The sequence below is a fragment of the Euprymna scolopes genome, chromosome 45 (assembly GCF_053919585.1).
Source record: "Euprymna scolopes isolate OS-2025 chromosome 45, ASM5391958v1, whole genome shotgun sequence".
NCBI lineage: Eukaryota > Metazoa > Mollusca > Cephalopoda > Sepiida > Sepiolidae > Euprymna > Euprymna scolopes.
The window spans coordinates 2,069,503-2,089,121 of NC_136526.1; the positions used below are offsets into that span (position 1 = coordinate 2,069,503).

Sequence of the window (19,619 nt, forward strand, 5' to 3'; positions counted from 1 at the left end):
TCCGTTTTGGACTGAAGATCTCCGAAAAAAAATTTCATTTAATTTGATTGAGTAGTTTTTTTTTACAGCGGAAAAACATGTTTTTATGAGAGCGCGTTGAAGTCAGCCATTATGAAATTTATTGAACACGCCATGGGGAGATAACTCCAGTTAAAGCGCCGACACTCCCTCCCCATCTTTAATACTAGCTTTTCTTCCTAAAAATCAAACCTTTTGCTCGGTATCATAATAAATTGTTTTTTCGCTGTAAAAAAAAAAAAAAAAAAAACTACTACCATCACTAATATATATATATATATATATATATATATATATATACACACAGCCTTGGAGATTTGAAAAAAAAAAATCACTCAACCGCTGGTCGAGTGTGAGGGAAAATTTACTCGCCCCCAACTATTTTTACTCGTCCAACTTTATGTTTTGTTTCCGTCAATAATTTTACAACAATTCAAGAAATTACCATGTGCATAATCTAACAAGAAAATATTTGTTTAACTCTTGTAAATCAACTACTTTATTACTACAAACATTTCAGTAAATATTCAACAAAACGTTAAAATACAACACCAGTTTCTTTATATAGCATCATTCATATTATTGTTCCATAGAAATAAGAATCATTTCTTCTGATGCTTGACGGAACGATGCGTTTTTTTTTCCTCTTTCAAATGTTTGTCTTTACTTTTGTAAGCATGAAGTGTATGTAGTTGTAGCGTCGAAGAATTTTTTTCCAAATGAATTTCAAAATCAGAGAGCTAAATGAAGGCAACACTTTGACTACACGCCGAATGTGTCAATTTGACCTCTTGTTGACCTTTAGCGTGACCACTCTGTTTTCAATAGGATATTCCAACAGTCTCACAGCTAGAGATGAAAGAATTCAAAAATGATGAGACATAGGTCATTCTAAGTCACCGCATATTTGAGGGTCGTAAAATAAATGAGTTTTTTCCTGTTTCTTTATTTAAAGAAATTTTATCAACTGACGGGCGAGTGATTTACAACTTTTAGTCTCCCCAAGAAATTTTCAATGACTGTGGCGACTGGTCCTGTAAAGTCTCAAAGGCTATATATATATATATATATATATATATATATAGGAAATTTATTACTGTGAGTCCAGAATGAGTTTACATATTGTTTCAGCTAGAGGAAGACCCTCAAAGAGAGGAAATATCCAACTAGCATCGTCATGAATTCTGACGATGCCAGTTGGATATTTCCTCTCTTTGAGGGTCTTCCTCTAGCTGAAACAATATGTAAATTCATTCTGGACTCACAGTAATAAATTTCCTATATACTGCTCTGGCTATACATTGAGCACTCTAGTCCGGTTTTTTCACCACTGGTAAATAAATATATATATACATACATACATACATACACACACACAACTCTGTTGAGCATCTGACCATCCAAAAAATATATGCACAATTAACACAGGAAAAATAACTTTATAGTTAAATATTTAGAATCAGAATCAGGAATCATAATTGCATCGGAAGCAGGAAAAATATTAGAATTGTCCCATTACAAAATATATATATATATATATATACATATATATATATATATATATATATATATATATATAAAGCTGAACGTCTGTGTGTGTGTGTGTGTGTGTGTGTGTGTGTGTGTATGATCACGAATAGGCTCCTATATGGTTGACTATTTTAAAAAACTGATTACATATAATGATAGAAGATGTATTGAGACACAGGAATCGGTATGTTTGATCTGGCAGAACGGTGGTTCATAAAAATTGTGGGGTCTGCATACGCGCCTGGTCCACAAAGTATGGAAATAAAAAATTTAAAAATTAAAAAAAAAAAAACAGTTACAAGTGCTTTTGATATAGATGTATATAAGAATACTTTGATAAGTATGTTTGAACTTAATATAGGGATGGTATAATAAAATTGTGGGGTCTGCGTTCGTGCCTGGCCTCCATAGAATGGAAATAGGCACAAACTTTAACAAAGACTTTTCATATCTATCTGCGTAAGTATACTTTGATAATTATGTTTCAGTTTGAAGAAATATGGTATAATAAAATTATGGGGTGTTCGTTCGCACCTGACCTCCATAGAATGGAAATTTGTCACAAGTTTAGCAAGGTTTTTTAATATAGATCCACAGAATATTGTGAAAAGTGTTTCAGTGTGAACAGGTATGGTATAATAAATTATGGGGTTTATCTATTTTCTTTTTACTTTCATCATATTTTGCTTTGGTTTTGATACCCCCAAATTCGAAGCTATCTCTTTACAACCCTTCTTTTTCATAACCTATCATACATCAGAGTCAATTTTCTGTAGGCTGTTTTTGAACCCAGTCAACAACGGGTACTTTTGCTAGTATATATATATATATATATATATATATATATATATATATATATATACACTTGTGCCCGATATTATTCATACCCCTCGGATCTTTGAGATTTCTATAAAAATATTGCTCAAACCAGAAGGTAGACAATATTAAAGGGATTTCAAACAATAAATCAAACATAAGCATTTAATTTAAACTCAACAAATAAATAAATTATGCCAGTTTTAAACATTATACAAAGAAAAATAATAATGGCACTAGTTCAAAATTATTCATACCTCTCTTACTAATAGTCAATAGCATGCCCTTTATTCATAATAACTGCTTGTAACCGTTTTGGATATTTATCAACAAGGTTTTTACAAGTATAAACACTGATTTTTGATCATTCTTCAATGCAGTAGTTCTCCAAATCCCTCAAATTTCTAGGGTTCCGCTTTTTAACCTCAGTTTTCAATATGTGCCAGAGGTTTTCGATAGGGTTCAGGTCGGGACTCTGGCTAGGCCATTCCAAAACATTAATTTGATTATCCTCAAACCATTTCTTGACTATTTTGGCAGTATGTTTTGGATCATTATCCTGTTGAAGGACCCAGTTTGGTCCTAAATGGAGCTTCTCCGCATCCTGTCTAATGTTTTTCTGGAGTATCTCCAAATATTGCTCCTTCTTCATGGTTCCATCTATCTTGACCAAACTACCTGGACCACTAGCCGAAAAGGAGCTCCAAAATATTAGGCTACCACCACCATGTTTCACCGTGGGTATGGTGTTCTTTGGGTTGTAAGCTTCTCCTTTCTTCCTCCAAACGTAAGAAGCATCCATATGGCCAAACAATTCAATTTTTGTTTCGTCAGTCCACAAAATACTTGAGAAAACGGACTCTGGAGAATTCACATGGGTCCTAGCAAACTTTAGACGTGCTGCAAGGTGTTTTCCGGTGTGCAATGGAGTCCTTCTTGGTCTTCTTCCTTTCAGTCCATTTTCATGCAGAGTCCTTTGCAATGTTTGCCTTGATATTTTTATGCCAGAAGACTCCAGATTTTCTAAAATGTCCTTAGTAGTGGTGGTTGGATTTGCATTAACACTTCTTACAATATTCCTGGTTGCTCTAGCAGACAGTTTCCTTTTCCTTCCTCTACCAATGAAGTTGTTTTTTGTGTGGTGGCTCTGGAATTTTTTGATGATGCTCTGTACTGTTGCTGTAGGGACCTCAAATTTCTTGGAAATTGACTTGTAACCTAAACCATCCTTATGTGAATTCACGATTTTAGTCCTAAGATCATTACTAAGCTCTTTTTTCTTCCCCATTCTAATAATTTTTTATTCTTTTATTGGTTTTCAGTTGATATCATTTTAATTTCTGAAAAATGCAAAAAACGAAATGAAAGTAATCAAAGGTTGTATAAAAGCATTCAAAATAAGAATCAAACAGGAAACAAACAGTTAGAAACTCGATTAATACTGAAAAAATAAGGGGGTATGATTATTTTTGAACATTGCAGATTTTATAAATAGCTGTATATTTCTTTTATTACAAGTATCCCGAGATTTTAAAATGACGAAAATGATCAGAAGAGGTTTATTAAGAATATGTATCAATATGGACGTAAACAATAAATTCTTACAAAGTTACACCTAATAAACTCAATTTTTAAGGGGGGGTATGAATAATATCGGGCACAAGTGTATATATATATAGCTATTAATTTTCTTGTATCCATAGTAAAAAGAAGGATGGAGGGAAAACATTCAATGGAGGAAAATAACGATAGATTTTTTTTTTCTTTCCGATTTAATTTTTGAATTCATTTCCTTATACAAAAAAAAAAAATGTAATTCAGCTTTGAAAGGTGAAAGTGAAACCCAGTCAGCTGACTCTACCCCCTTATTTATTTAATTTTTTTTTTTTAACCTCCATTGAATGTTTTCGCTCCGTCCTAACAAAACAACTCCGTCTTCCCTTTTTAATAAAAAAAATGGTAGCCTTCAAGTTCAATGTAAACAAGTACCCAATCTACACCATTAACAATTACTACGTTACCAATTTACATTCATTAACCGTTATCCCCGAGTGGCCTTCAGGTATTTGATAAGTGGTGATTCCCTTGTAAAAAAAAAAGCAATAAACAAACAAAAATGAAAAGAAAATGAAATGTTCCTAAGAAGTCTTACAATAAAGATGAAATTAATCATATCTCAACTCACCTCTTCTTTTTCTATTTCTGAAAAGAAATTAATGTGCTCAGACGGGTCAGCCTCTGGTGAAACACGACCGTCGTCTATGTGTCCAATATCCGAGACTTCAATCGGACGCTGGCACTTTGCTTTCTTACGTAGTAATTCAGTTCTTGCTTCTTGCTCCTATTTTTAAAAAAGGAAAGAAAAAAAAAAAAAGAAATTCAGATTTTCCGGCATACTATTTGTTTTGTTTTTTTTATTCAATGTAACATGTTTATTCAGCTCGAAAAACATCCAGTGTTTACTGATGTATTGGAAAATTCAAAATGGCGCCCGCCGCCCGACTGTCTCTTTAACACAGTAAGTTTGGGAAAAGATGTTATAAATAATAAACTAGATAAAATACTATTAAAAAACAACCGAATATATGTCAACTTATGTCACGGTAACATATATTGAGCGAATTTCTAACAGTATTTTGTCTAGTTTATTATTTATAATACCTTTTCCCAAGCTTACCCTCTCCGAGAGAGAGTCGGGCGCCATTTTGAATTTTCCAATGCATCGGTAAACACTGCATGTTTATATATCCGAGCCTTCAATCGCACGCTGGCACTTTGCTTTCTGACGTAGTAATTCAGTTCTAGCTTCTTGCTCCTATTTTTAAAAAAGGAAAGAAGAAAAAAAAAAAGAAATTCAGATTTTCCGGCATATTATTTGTTTGTTTTTTTGTTGTTGTTTTTTTTTTTAGCTTTCTTTGCTTCTCACAAGTCGATGGCCATTCGGACGCAAGTGTGGCACTATTTCTACTTAAATTAAAAAGAATGAAGTTTTGGAGAACCAGTTTCACTAAAACGCAAAGCTAATGAGCAAAAGCTATTTTGATGACTACATATAATCTATATTTCTCCCTACCCCCACCCCGTCTTCCTTTCCTTTTTTTCCTCTCTCACTCCTCCCCCTTCATATCCATATACGACTTGGTCTTTGGGTCAAGATCAAAGTGTAGTATCTATTCTTCAGATGCTACACTTCAATTTCTTGTTCTCTGTTAGTGGAGGAGAAGTCCTTCACTAGCAGTGTCAGAAATTTCGTGAAAATAGTGAATAATTCCACCCCATCTTTCCAAGCTTATAACTCCTCGAAAAATGTAATTCAAGCCCTAATTTTTTTTTTCAATTAAAGGAGCAAGGACCAAGGTTTTATTAAAAAAAAAACAAAAACAAAACAATGTGTTTTTTTTTTTTTAAAAAGGTTTTAATCTTCGGACTTTACAGGTAAATTTCTAAAAAAGCGATTTTTTTTTTGTTTTAAATTTGAATATATTATTTATTGACCTTTTCTCTTCAATTTGTGATATATAAAACTCCACGACATAAATTAATTATTTACTTTTTAATAGACATTTCAAAATGAGAGGCGTGAATTATTCAACCCCCTATCTTTCTAAGCTTATAACTCCTCGAAAAATGTAATTCAAGCCCTAACTTTTTTTTTCAATTAAAGGACCAAGGACCAAGGTTTCATTAAAAAAAAAAAAAGACAAAAAGAAACAATGTGTTCTTATAAAATAAGGTTTTAAACTTCGGACTTTACTGGTAAATTTCTAAAAAAGCGATTTTTTTTTTTGTTTTAAATTTGAATATATTATTTATTGACCTTTTCTCTTCAATTTGTGATATATAAAACTCCACGACATAAATTAATTATTTACTTTTTAAGAGAAAGTTGAAAATGGGTGACACTTGGGGGGGCGTGAATTTAAAAAAAAACGTTTGTCTAAAATATTATATTCGGTTTATTGGAAAGAACATAAAATTTCACATTGACCCTGAAAATATCGTAAAAATAGAATCAATAGAAAAATTTTGATAGATTTTTAAAATTTAAAAATTTAAAAATATTGAGTTTAAAAATTGAAAAATATTGAGTTCGTAAAATTCATTACTGTTTTAAAAAAAAAAAAAAAAATTTCTATTACTTTTAAAACAACTGTAATAGTTTATTTTGGAAGTATAATCCATAAAGAAAATAAATAACCCACTTTTAACAGAGAAATTACGAGATTTTTATATTGTATTCGCAGTTTCGTGTTAGGGGTGTCAAAAATTCCTACAAAAATTCTGATACTGCTAGTCCTTCACGACTGAGACAATTTTTTGTTCCTTTTCTCCACATTAAAAAACGACCCTGGTGTTTAACCCGTGGGGAGGCAGTGTAAATAGGTACATATAATCTATATTTCTTCCTAACCCCTCTTCCTCTCTTTCCTTTCCTTTTTTCCCCCTCTCATTCCTCCCCCTCCCCCTCTATATCCAGCACTTCAAATCTTGGTTTTTGATGCTCATTTGTAACTTTTAAGAATCTTTTACTTTGGCTTGAATTATATGAAGAAATCGGCAGGTTAATATTATTTTAAAAAAAGGAAAGAAAAAAAAAAAGAAATTAAGATTTTCCGGCATACTATTTATTTATTTATTATTTTTTTTTTTTAGCTTTTATCCCCTCAGACAAGTCGTTTGCCATTCAGACGCAAGTGTGGCACTATTTATTATCTATCAAATTAAAAGAATGAAGCAAAGCTAATGAGCAAAAGCTATTTGGATAACTACATATAAATCTATATTTCTCCCCCACCCCCTCTTCCTCTTTTTTTTCACCCTCTCACCCCTCCCCTTGTCTTTCCAGCACTTCAAATCTTGGTTTTTGTAATTTTAAAAAATCTTTTATTTTGGATTGAATTATATGAAGAGATTGTCCTGTCGCTTGAAACTGGTCTAGATCTTGTTTAGATAGCACACTGATAACGGATGTACGAGTAATAGATCCAATATTTCTACATTAGAAAGCACCGTAGAATTAATGATAGGATGGATAATTTTATGAACCGAATTCTATGTTAAATGACTTTTTTTTTTTAAAAGCTATTTTGATAACTACATGTAACCTATATTTTTCCCCCACCCCTCTTTCTCGCTTTCCTTTCCTTTTTTTCTCCCCCTCTCACTCTTCCCCTCCCCATCCAGCAGTTCAAATCTTGGATTTTAATGCCCATTTGTAATTTTTTTAAATCTTTTATTTTGCCTTGAATTATATGAAGAGATCGGCAAGTTAATATTATTGCCCTGTCCATTGAAACAATTTGTAATGAATTAAGAAAAAACAAATAGTATGCCGGAAAATCTGAATTTTTTTTTTTGTTCTTTCCTTTTTTAAAAATAATATTAACCTGCCGGTAACATATATTGAGCGAATTTCTAACAGTATTTTATCTAGTTTATTATTTATAACATTGAATTTTCCAATGCATCGGTAAACACTGCATGTTTTTCGAGCTGAATAAACATGTTACACTGAATAAAAACACAAAAAATATATCCAGTTTGGTAGAAAAGTAACTTATCTTGCCTTTGACAACTTTTTCGAATCTATGTGTACAGTAATACAAACCCGACTTTATTTATAAAGCTATTTTGATAACTACATATAATCTATATTTCTCCCCCACCCCCTTCCTCTCTTTCCTTTCCTTTTTTTTTTCCACCTCTCACTCTTCCCCTCCCCATCTATACCCAGCAGTTCAAATCTTGGTTTTTGATGCCCATTTGTAATTTTTAAAAATCTTTTATTTTGCCTTTAATTATATGAAGAGATCGGCAAGTTAATATTATTGCCCTGTCCATCGAAACAATTTGTAATGATTTAAGCAAAAAACAAAAACAAACAAACAAAAAAAAAAACCCTGAGGTTTAAATAATAAAAGTATATTTAGCTCTACTAATGTATTGAGCACTTCCCCCCCTTTTTTTTTTTACCAAATATACCTCCTAATATCTTGAGCAAATTAACCATATTCAAACATCAATTTGGCATAAAGCACTCATTCTAAGTCAATGGCCAATAAATTTTGCTCGTTTTCAATGTGCTATAAAGTCTAATGAAAGATATTGTTTACTGCAAGTGCAATTCGCCTCTGCTTTTCTTCCTCTTCTTCGGCAGCTCGTGCTTCATCTCTTCGAACTCTTTCGATGTTTTTCTTGGTACGAACATGCCAACTGTAAAAGAAATAAATAAATAAAACACTAATAAAAAATTTAATAAACTCAAAAAAATTAAAGAAAAAAAAAGAACAATTTAATAAACTGAAAAAATCAAATTAAAACAAATAAGAAACATTAAATAAACCCCAAACAAATTAAATTAAAAAATAAGAACAATTAAATAAACCCCAAAAAATTAAATTAAAAAATAAGAACAATTAAATAAACCCCAAACAAATTAAATTAAAAAATAAGAACAATTAAATAAACCCCAAACAAATTAAATTAAAAAATAAGAACAATTAAATAAACCCCAAACAAATTAAATTAAAAAATAAGAACAATTAAATAAACCCCAAAAAATTAAATTAAAAAATAAGAACAATTAAATAAACCCCAAATAAATTAAATTAAAAAATAAGAACAATTAAATAAACCCCAAAAAATTAAATTAAAAAATAAGAACAATTAAATAAACCCCAAAAAATTAAATTAAAAAATAAGAACAATTAAATAAACCCAAAAAAATTAAATTAAAAAATAAGAACAATTAAATAAACCCCAAAAAATTAAATTAAAAAATAAGAACAATTAAATAAACCCCAAAAAATTAAATTAAAAAATAAGAACAATTAAATAAACCCAAAAAAATTAAATTAAAAAATAAGAACAATTAAATAAACCCCAAACAAATTAAATTAAAAAATAAGAACAATTAAATAAACCCCAAACAAATTAAATTAAAAAATAAGAACAATTAAATAAACCCCAAAAAATTAAATTAAAAAATAAGAACAATTAAATAAACCCAAAAAAATTAAATTAAAAAATAAGAACAATTAAATAAACCCCAAACAAATTAAATTAAAAAATAAGAACAATTAAATAAACCCCAAACAAATTAAATTAAAAAATAAGAACAATTAAATAAACCCAAAAAAATTAAATTAAAAAATAAGAACAATTAAATAAACCCCAAACAAATTAAATTAAAAAATAAGAACAATTAAATAAACCCAAAAAAATTAAATTAAAAAATATGAACAATTAAATAAACCCCAAACAAATTAAATTAAAAAATAAGAACAATTAAATAAACCCCAAACAAATTAAATTAAAAAATAAGAACAATTAAATAAACCCCAAACAAATTAAATTAAAAAATAAGAACAATTAAATAAACCCCAAAAAATTAAATTAAAAAATAAGAAAAATTAAATAAACCCAAAAAAGTTAAATTAAAAAAAATAAGAACAATTAAATAAATTTAAAAAAATTAAATTTAAAAAAATAAGAAAAATTAAATAAACCCCAAAAAATTAAATTAAAAAAAATAAGAACAATTAAATAAACTCAAAAAAATTAAATTTAAAAAAATAAGAAAAATTAAATAAGTCCCAAAAAAATTAAATTAAAAAATAAGAACAATAAAATAAACCCCAAAAAATTAAATTAAAAAAATAAGAACAATTAAATAAACCCAAAAACATTAAATTAAAAAATAAGAACAATTCAATAAACCCCAAAAAATTAAATTAAAAAATAAGAACAATAAAATAAACCCCAAAAAATTAAATTAAAAAAATAAGAACAATTAAATAAACCCAAAAAAATTAAATTAAAAAAATAAGAACAATTAAATAAACCCCAAACAAATTAAATTAAAAAATAAGAACAATTAAATAAACCCCAAACAAATTAAATTAAAAAATAAGAACAATTAAATAAACCCCCAAAAATTAAATTAAAAAATAAGAACAATTAAATAAACCCCAAAAAATTAAATTAAAAAAATAAGAACAATTTTAATAAACCCCAAAAAATTAAATTAAAAAATAAGAACAATTAAATAAACTCAAAAAAATTAAATTAAAAAAATAAGAACAATTAAATAAACCCAAAAAAATTAAATTAAAAAATAAGAACAATTAAATAAACTCAAGAAAATTAAATTTAAAAAAAATAAGAACAATTAAATAAACTCAAAAAAATTAAATTAAAAAAATAAGAACAATTAAATAAACTCAAAAAAATTAAATTTAAAAATAAGAACAATTAAATAAACCCCAAAAAATTAAATTAAAAAAAATAAGAACAATTAAATAAACCCAAAAAAATTAAATTAAAAAAATAAGAACAATTTTAATAAACCCCAAAAAATTAAATTAAAAAATAAGAACAATTAAATAAACTCAAAAAAATTAAATTAAAAAAAATAAGAACAATTAAATAAACCCAAAAAAATTAAATTAAAAAATAAGAACAATTAAATAAACTCAAGAAAATTAAATTTAAAAAAAATAAGAACAATTAAATAAACTCAAAAAAATTAAATTAAAAAAATAAGAACAATTAAATAAACTCAAAAAAATTAAATTAAAAAATAAGAACAATTAAATAAACCCCAAAAAATTAAATTAAAAAAAATAAGAACAATTAAATAAACCCAAAAAAATTAAATTAAAAAATAAGAACAATTAAATAAACCCCAAACAAATTAAATTAAAAAATAAGAACAATTAAATAAACCCAAAAAAATTAAATTAAAAAATAAGAACAATTAAATAAACCCCAAAAAATTAAATTAAAAAATAAGAACAATTTTAATAAACCCCCAAAAATTAAATTAAAAAATAAGAACAATTAAATAAACTCAAAAAAATTAAATTAAAAAAATAAGAACAATTAAATAAACCCCAAAAAATTAAATTAAAAAATAAGAACAATTAAATAAACCTCAAAAAATTAAATTTAAAAAAATAAGAAAAATTAAATAAACCCAAAAAAGTTAAATTAAAAAAAATAAGAACAATTAAATAAACTCAAAAAAATTAAATTTAAAAAAATAAGAAAAATTAAATAAACCCCCAAAAAATTAAATTAAAAAAAATAAGAACAATTAAATAAACTCAAAAAAATTAAATTAAAAAATAAGAACAATTAAATAAACCCCAAAAATATTAAATTAAAAAAAATAAGAACAATTAAATAAACTCAAAAATATTAAATTAAAAAAAATAAGAACAATTAAATAAACTCAAAAAAATTAAATTTAAAAAAATAAGAAAAATTAAATAAACCCCCAAAAAATTAAATTAAAAAAAATAAGAACAATTAAATAAACTCAAAAAAATTAAATTAAAAAAATAAGAACAATTAAATAAACTCAAAAAAATTAAATTAAAAAAATAAGAACAATTAAATAAACTCAAAAAAGATTTTTAAAAACCAAAAACTAAAAAAGAGAAAATGCTTGGGAAAAATGAGTACGAAACACAATCAAATAAATTTGTTTAAAGGCAAGTTGTTGAGCTCATCAGAGAGAAGATTTTAAAAATTCCTAGTAGACAAACATACAACCAATCACATGTATTAAAGTTCAAAATCAATATTTGTAAAATTCAGTCTACAAGAGTTACTTCCCTTGTAAAAAATCAATCCTAGAACTGTTACCTATTTTGCCCATTTAAACCATATGCATATCTTATATATATATATATATATATATATATATATATATATATATATATATATATATATATAGAGAGAGAGAGAGAGAGAGAGAGAGGGAGAGATAGTGAGAGGAGTGTTTTAGAGAGAGATTGGTCTTTATTATAGGGTTAACAAGGAGCTTCTGTTTGTCTAATATGAGTGGCTGGCGTTCGCTGACGTCATCGGTGTCACGTGATGCCATTCCATAAGCGAGCGTCCCCTAGTGAGTTTGTTTCCAAAAAGAACAAAGGAAAGCTGTAATTTTTTTTTATGTCGATTAGCCACCAACCTTAATCAAAAAACAAAAAAACAACAGCAAAAAAACATAACACTCCTATCACAAATACGCACCCCTGGAGACGGTGACCTTTCTTTCATAAACTGCTTGCTCGAGGGAATCATTAAAAAATAGGATGGTTTTCCGCTCCGCATAAATGTATTAAAGTTCAATCTACAAATATATAATCAATATTTGTAAAATTGAGTCTACAAGAGTTACTTCCCTTGTACTGTTAACCAAAATCAGTGGTAGAACTGTTACCTATTTTGCCCATTTAAACCCCTGGCCTGATGTAAAACATTAGACCAAAACAGTCAAATGACACCGTTTCATCACAAATGATACCCACATTTTTTTAAATTCGGTACTATTTAAAACCCCTATCTACACACAAGTATGAATTTTAGGAGAAAAATAAAAATTAGCCCCAAAAGGTGTTTTTCACCCCTAAAACTCACTGGGGCTCAAGCCCCAGAATTTTCCCAGGGTCAAATATTACGTTTCCAGGTGTATATCCATATCATCTTGCTTTTGGGTAATGGTCGGAAAAGATTCTACGTTCCGAAAAGTGCAATTTCTGACCTCCTGGGAATGCAATCAGAATTTTTATCAAAAATCCAAGAATGTTACATTTCTTTTCTTGAGCAGTTGTAACTTAATGCAAAATTTCAGAAAAATGTAACGTGTAGTTATTGAGAATTTTTTGAATAAACGAATGAACAGACAAGGGTGAATTCTAAGGTCTAAATTCAACTAAGTTGATGGACTAAAAATGTTCCGAATATTTGATCTAGTTTCTTGCTCCAGATTAATTTGGCTAACAAAAAAATGTCTTCATTACCTGCGACACTCGTCCCTGTCTCCAAACTGAAAATGGATATTTTTTTTACATTAAGTAAAGAAAAAGAAAAAAAAACTGTGATCTATATATTAATAGGATAACATGTTATTTATTTTGTGTGTCTCGTTTACATTCGAGTGACTATCGTTTAATTGTTATGTACTTTCATTTCTTATAATAAATAATTTTACCAAGAATTCTTCATAAGTTTTGGTTTCAGTTTCGATTATAGCTAAAGGCACTCAATTTGTATGTATACATATATTTTTCTCTTCATAAGTTTTGGTTTCGGTTTAAGCTGTACTGAGACTAAAGCTGCTTTCAGGACTGCCGGCAACCACTGTAAAAGAGTAATAAAAAATGCAAGATAGCTATACGTTCAGTCCGTTAAATCCAAAGTAGCTGAGCAGCGGCTTGGTTACCACTAGTTTTGGCAAATAGCAAACAAGATCCTGAACAGAAGCGTGCGTTCTATCCCAACCATTATCAATGGACCTGAGGTTATCTCGTCAGCATCAGACAAGGCCAAACTATTTGCCAAGAACTTTGCAGCTAATTCTACCCTGTGCGACGAAGGCCATCAACTCCCTGTATTTCCACCTATAACAGACAGCACGCTATGCAACATACAAATATCTGTGCACAAGGTTGCCAAGCTAATCAAAAATATTGATTCCAGTAAAGCAACTGGCCCTGACGGTATTCCAATTATAGTGTTTAAAAAGCTTCAAGCAGAACTTGCCCTCATACTTACAAAACTGTTTAAGTGTTGCCTTAAGGAGAAGTGCTTCCCAACATTCTGGAAAACCTCATCAGTATGCCTTGTATTTAAGAATTCTGGTGATAAGTCACTCCCTCTCAGTACAGACCAATAAGTCTCCTGTGTGTCATGAGTAAGCTGCTGGAATCCATATTAAATAAAGAAGTATTGAACCACCTCAGCAGAAATAACTTTCTTAGTGACATGCAATACGGTTTCCGTTCTGCAACATCTACAGCAGATGTGCTAACGGTTATATCTCATAGGATTAATGAATCTCTCAACAAAGGCTTCCTTTCTAGGGCAATTGCTCTTGACATATCAAAGGCCTTCGATAAAATATGGCATAAACGCCTATTTCACAAGATTTCCAGCTACAGTATAACTGGAAATGTTTTCTCAATCATTAAATCATTTCTCTCTGATAGGCTCATAACAGTAGTGGTTGATGGGCAGAAATCAGAGGCCCACAGTATTAATGCTGGAGTCCCTCAAGGGTCCATCCTGGGCCCAACTCTCTTCCTGATCTACATCAATGATCTCCCAAACACATACTTAAATCATTCGTTGACATCTATGCTGATGACACAACCATCTATGGCAACACATCAAAGGCAGTAAATGACAAAGTTCTCTCTGATTCTCTCTCCTCTGATCTTATGCGCGTGGTACAGTGGGGGAAGAGGTGGCTGGTTACCTTTAATGCATCTAAAACCAAACTCCTATCTTTACATCATCAACGCTCTGATCCCCATCTGGCATCAATTGAAATGGATGGCTCTCATCTAGGAGAAGCCCCATGTTTTGACAAGCTTCTGGGCTTGACCTTTACCCTTAATCTGAAATGGAACACGTACAAGTCTGTTGCCCAGGTCGCTGGGAAAATGGTGGCATCCTTCTACCACTCCAGAAGATATCTCACTACTGATACAATTCTCTATCTGTGTAAAAGTACATCCAAGGATGGAGTACTGTTGCCACATCTGGGCAGGAGCTGCTAAAAACAGCCTATTCTGCCTTGACAAAGTACAAAATAGACTTCATGGTTTAGTGGGGGATGCCCTTTTCTCTTCCCTGTAGCCTCTCTTCCACTGAAGAGATGTTACGAGCCTGTCTTTGCTTTATCGTTATTTCCATGGCAAGTGTTCGTCTGAGTTCCAATCTCTGGTCCCCTCTCGCCAATCTTTCACGATAAACACCCGTCTAGCTGAAATCATTGTCAGTAATTTTCCCCACTCTGTATTTGTGCCTAAATCAAAACGTAGATTCCATGAACAAATCTTCTTTCTTAGAAGTGCATGCCTGTGGAACTCTCTTTCGTTTGCCAGTTTCCCACCTGACTACAACTTGGATGTCTTCAAGTCCAACATAAACAAATTCCTGATGAATCGCCCCCTTAAGTAAGACACTTTATCAAATCTCCAATACTAACGATTACTACGATACTCTCCCATTGATTACTGTACACGCAATAACCCTTATCCCCAAGTGGCTTCCAGGCCTTGATAAGTGGTGATCTCCATGTAAAAAAAAAAAAAAAGCTAATGCACTCAAGTCATATGGATATATTTTTTTATTTTTGAAGTCGCAATATAATATATAAACATCGATAGAACTTTAACTCTATATAATATATACGGGGATTGTATTACTGTACACATAGATTCGAAAAAGTTGTCAAAAAACAAATATATAACAAATAAATGTTATCAAAGGCAAGATAAGTTACTTTTCTACCAAACTGGATATATTTTTTGTGTTTTTATTCAATGTAACATATTTATTCAGCTCGAAAAATATGCAGTGTTTACCGATGTATTGGAAAATTCAAAATGGCGGCCGACTCTCTCTTTAACACGGTAAGTTCAGGAAAAGGTGTTATAAATAATAAACTAGACAAAATACTGTTAGAAATTCGCTCAATATATATTACCGTGACATAGGTTGACATATATTCGGTGTTTTTTTAATAGTATTTTGTCTAGTTTATTATTTATAACACCTTTTCTCGAACTTACCGTGTTTAAGAGAGAGTCGGCCGCCATTTTGAATTGTCTAATACATCGGTAAACACTGCATGTTTTTCGAGCTGAATAAATATGTTACATTGAATAAAAACACAAAAATCATATCCAGTTTGGTAGAAAAGTAACTTATCTTGCCTTTGATAACATTTATTTGTTATATATTTGTTTTTTGACAACTTTTTCGAATCTACAAACCCATAAAAAAAAATTAAACGCAGTAAATGGCTTGGGTGGGGTTAGGGTTAGGTGAAAAAAAAAAAAAAGGAGGCAGGCAAGCAGGTCCGAACCTGTAAAGAGCGAAGGATCAAAAGAAAGGTGGGTGGGGGGTGGGGGAAACAAAACAACAAAAAAACATCCATTTAGCCAGAGATAGCATTTATTTGTTATATATTTGTTTTTTGACAACTTTTTCGAATCTACACACAGATTCGAAAAAGTTGTCAAAAAACAAATATATAACAAAGTAATACAACCCCCCCCCCCCCGAAAAATGTTATCAAAGGCAAGATAAGTTACTTTTCTACCTAACTGGATATTTTTTTAGTGTTTTTATTTAATGTAAAATGTTTATTCAGCTCGAAAAACATAGTGTTTACTGATGTATGTGAAAATTTAAAATGGCGCCGGAGCCGGACTCTCTGTTGAGCACGATAAGTTTGGAAAAATTAGTTAAAACTAAATAATTAAACAAAATACTGTTAGAAACTCGCTCAATATATGTTACCGCAACATAGGATGACATATATTCGGTAGGTTTTTAACTTATTTTGTATATTTTTTTTAGTTTTAACTCATTTTCCCTAGCTTACCGTGTTCAGAGAGTACCCCGCCATTTGCAATTTTCCAATACATCGGTAAACATTGTATGTTTTTCGAGCTGAATAAACATTTTACATTAAATAAAAACAATAAAAAATTATCCAGATAGGTAGAAGAGTAACTTATCTTGCCTTTGATAACATTTATTTGTTATATATTTGTTTGGGTTATTCGAAAAAGTTGTCAAAAAACAAATATATAACAAATAAATGTTATCAAAGGCAAGATAAGTTACTTTTCTACCAAACTGGATATAATTTTTGTGTTTTTATTCAATGTAACATATTTATTCAGCTCGAAAAACATGCAGTGTTTACCGATGTATTGGAAAATTCAAAATGGCGGCCGACTGTCTCTTTAACACGGTAAGTTTAGGAAAAAGATGTTATAAATAATAAACTAAACGAAATACTATTAAAAAACAACCGAATATATGTCAATTTATTTCACGGTAACATATATTGAGCGAATTTCTAACAGTATTTTGTCTAGTTTATTATTTATAATACCTTTTCCCAAACTTACCCTCTCCGAGAGAGAGTCGGCCGCCATTTTGAATTTTCCAATACATCGGTAAACACTGCATGTTTTTCGAGCTGAATAAACATGTTACATTGAATAAAAACACGAAAAATATATCCAGTTTGGTAGAAAAGTAACTTATCTTGCCTTTGATAACATTTATTTGTTATATATTTGTTTTTTGACAACTTTTTCGAATCTATGTGTACAACCCCCCCCTCCCAGTTTTTTATAAAGTAGGTTTTGTGTTGGTCTACCAGGCTACAATTACCAAAAATCGGAAATAAGAGACGAGTATACTATAGCATTTTTTATTTTTGCAATAAGTTAAAAAAAACAAAAAAAACATAAAAGGAATTAACAGAGGATATTAAAAACAAAAATAAAAACCTTTTGTGTGGTAGAATATTCATTGTTGATTTCGTTTGTTGTGGAACTCTTCTTCGTCTGAAGTTCAAAAAGCTTCACTCAATTGACGCAAAACCGGTGAAAAACGAATAAGTGTCCCCATTGATAACAATTCGTTCAGTCGATTACAATTTTAAAATTAGCGTATAACACTGGTTTACAAAAATAAGTTTTTGGTCTGAGGCAAGAATGGTGTTGCGGCCCCCTCCCTAGAAAATGGGGTCACCACTTGTTGCAGGACTAACGGGGGTGTCGATGTTAATCCCGCAAATTCAAAATAATAAATAAATCAGGAGTTATAGGGAGTTGAATAATAAGAATCAGAAGAAGAATGGAGTTAAAACAATCAAGCAACTGGGTTTTACTGTTAAGACAGCGCGCAATTATTTTGTTTTGAGTAGATTCGACGCTCGTGCTACGACGCTTGGGCTACGATAATAGGGATAGTTGTTTCTTGTTAATTTGGATGTGCTGAATTCAAATTTATAAATAGTTTTGCTCTATCACCTCTAGTTTTCTGGCTTTTAAATTGTCTGCTTTGTTGGAATTTTTTGTACCAATAATGGTGCATCCCCCCTGTTTACATTTATTATTGTTTATCTGGTGCTTATATATGATCTTTTGTATTTTGTATCCATTATGATTTTAGTTTCGTATATTTTTGGATTCGTACGAAACTCCCTTTAATTTGGAGAAAAGAGAAATGCTAGCTCTGTAATGACGTCACGAGCTCAGCGCGTATTTCGTCCCTTTTGAAATTCTGCTGTCGTGGAGAGTGAACATGTTCATTGCCCGGCGCTGAAAATGGAATTTTAACGAGCCCTCCTTCAAAGAAGTAAACCCGGCAAGAAATTAATACTCAGCTGTGACGAGACAGACTTCTGGAAATTAAGTACGTGGCTGCGGTTTTGCCCGTATTTATTTTATGATTATTTTACAAGGAGTGGAATTTAAAGAAAATACCTTTTATGTGACAAGGTATTATGGAATTTCCTATCCGGACAAGCGACGAGGTTTTGCTCCTGTAATACATGTGTGTCTACGGTTTTCATGCAACATGGAGGGAAGGAAAATTCTAAAAGAACTTTAAACAAAAAAAAAAAAAGAAAAAGGCACGTGCCTAACAGGCTTTCAATTGTGAGTACACTCCTAAAATTAATTTCATATGCGAGTGTGAATGGGAGATACTACTATTTTGTATATTCTTGTTGTATTCGTTAGTGGATACTCACAACTTCTTTATAAGAACCAGCAGTGTTGTTATTTTTTCATTACATGTTACTTTTTTCATATGTTACATTGGCGTTTAAGTTTAATGCCCACAAAGGGAAAAATTTGCAACTTATTGTAAATAAAATTTCTTCTTCGTTTTAAATCAAGACCTTTAGATTTCATTTTTACCCCCTCCCCCTCTTTTGTTTCATGCTTTTTTTTTCAGCTTAGTTACTTTAGCGTCGAATTTATCTGGAAGCAAGATAAATTCCGACAGCTTTTATTATAAACATAGAATATATGTGAATATTTCAAGAGTTGCAGCAACTTATAACAGATAAATGACTGGACGAATGGATAACTTAAATACAAAATTTATTTTTAAAAGGATTATAAAATCATGAAAAGAGAAGATAAGAACGTTTCTTCTTAATTGAAAGTCTCTACCTGCGACTGAGGTGACTGACTGAAAAGATGTAGAAAATGAAAGTTAACCAGTCTTTTTACGAAGAATTAAATATAAAAGGTCCACCACTTACTTAGCGGAGAGATAGAAAAGGGTAAAAAAATAAAAGGTCCATTAGGGTTGCAAGTCCGTATCCACGTGGAGGAATTCATCGACGGGCGCGCGTGTGTTTAACGTCCAAACGCGGACGGGTCGATGTTGATGTTTACACCATGGTGTTCAAAGGTCGA

General features: G+C 30.2%; 1 protein-coding gene across 1 annotated transcript in view; it reads right to left on the bottom strand.

Moving 5' to 3' along the window:
• LOC145269125 (leukocyte receptor cluster member 1 homolog) overlaps positions 1-18,352 on the bottom strand; it is a 35,766-nt gene extending 17,414 nt beyond the window's left edge. The window contains exons 1-3 of the mRNA XM_080124725.1: positions 17,694-18,352; positions 8,478-8,577; positions 4,550-4,705 (exon numbers count right to left, since the gene is read on the bottom strand). Of these exons, the coding sequence (XP_079980851.1) occupies positions 4,550-4,705; positions 8,478-8,577; positions 17,694-17,716 (279 nt within the window). The 5' untranslated portion in view covers positions 17,717-18,352. The remainder of the gene's footprint in view (positions 1-4,549; positions 4,706-8,477; positions 8,578-17,693) is intronic.
• Between the last annotated feature and the right edge of the window lie 1,267 nt (positions 18,353-19,619).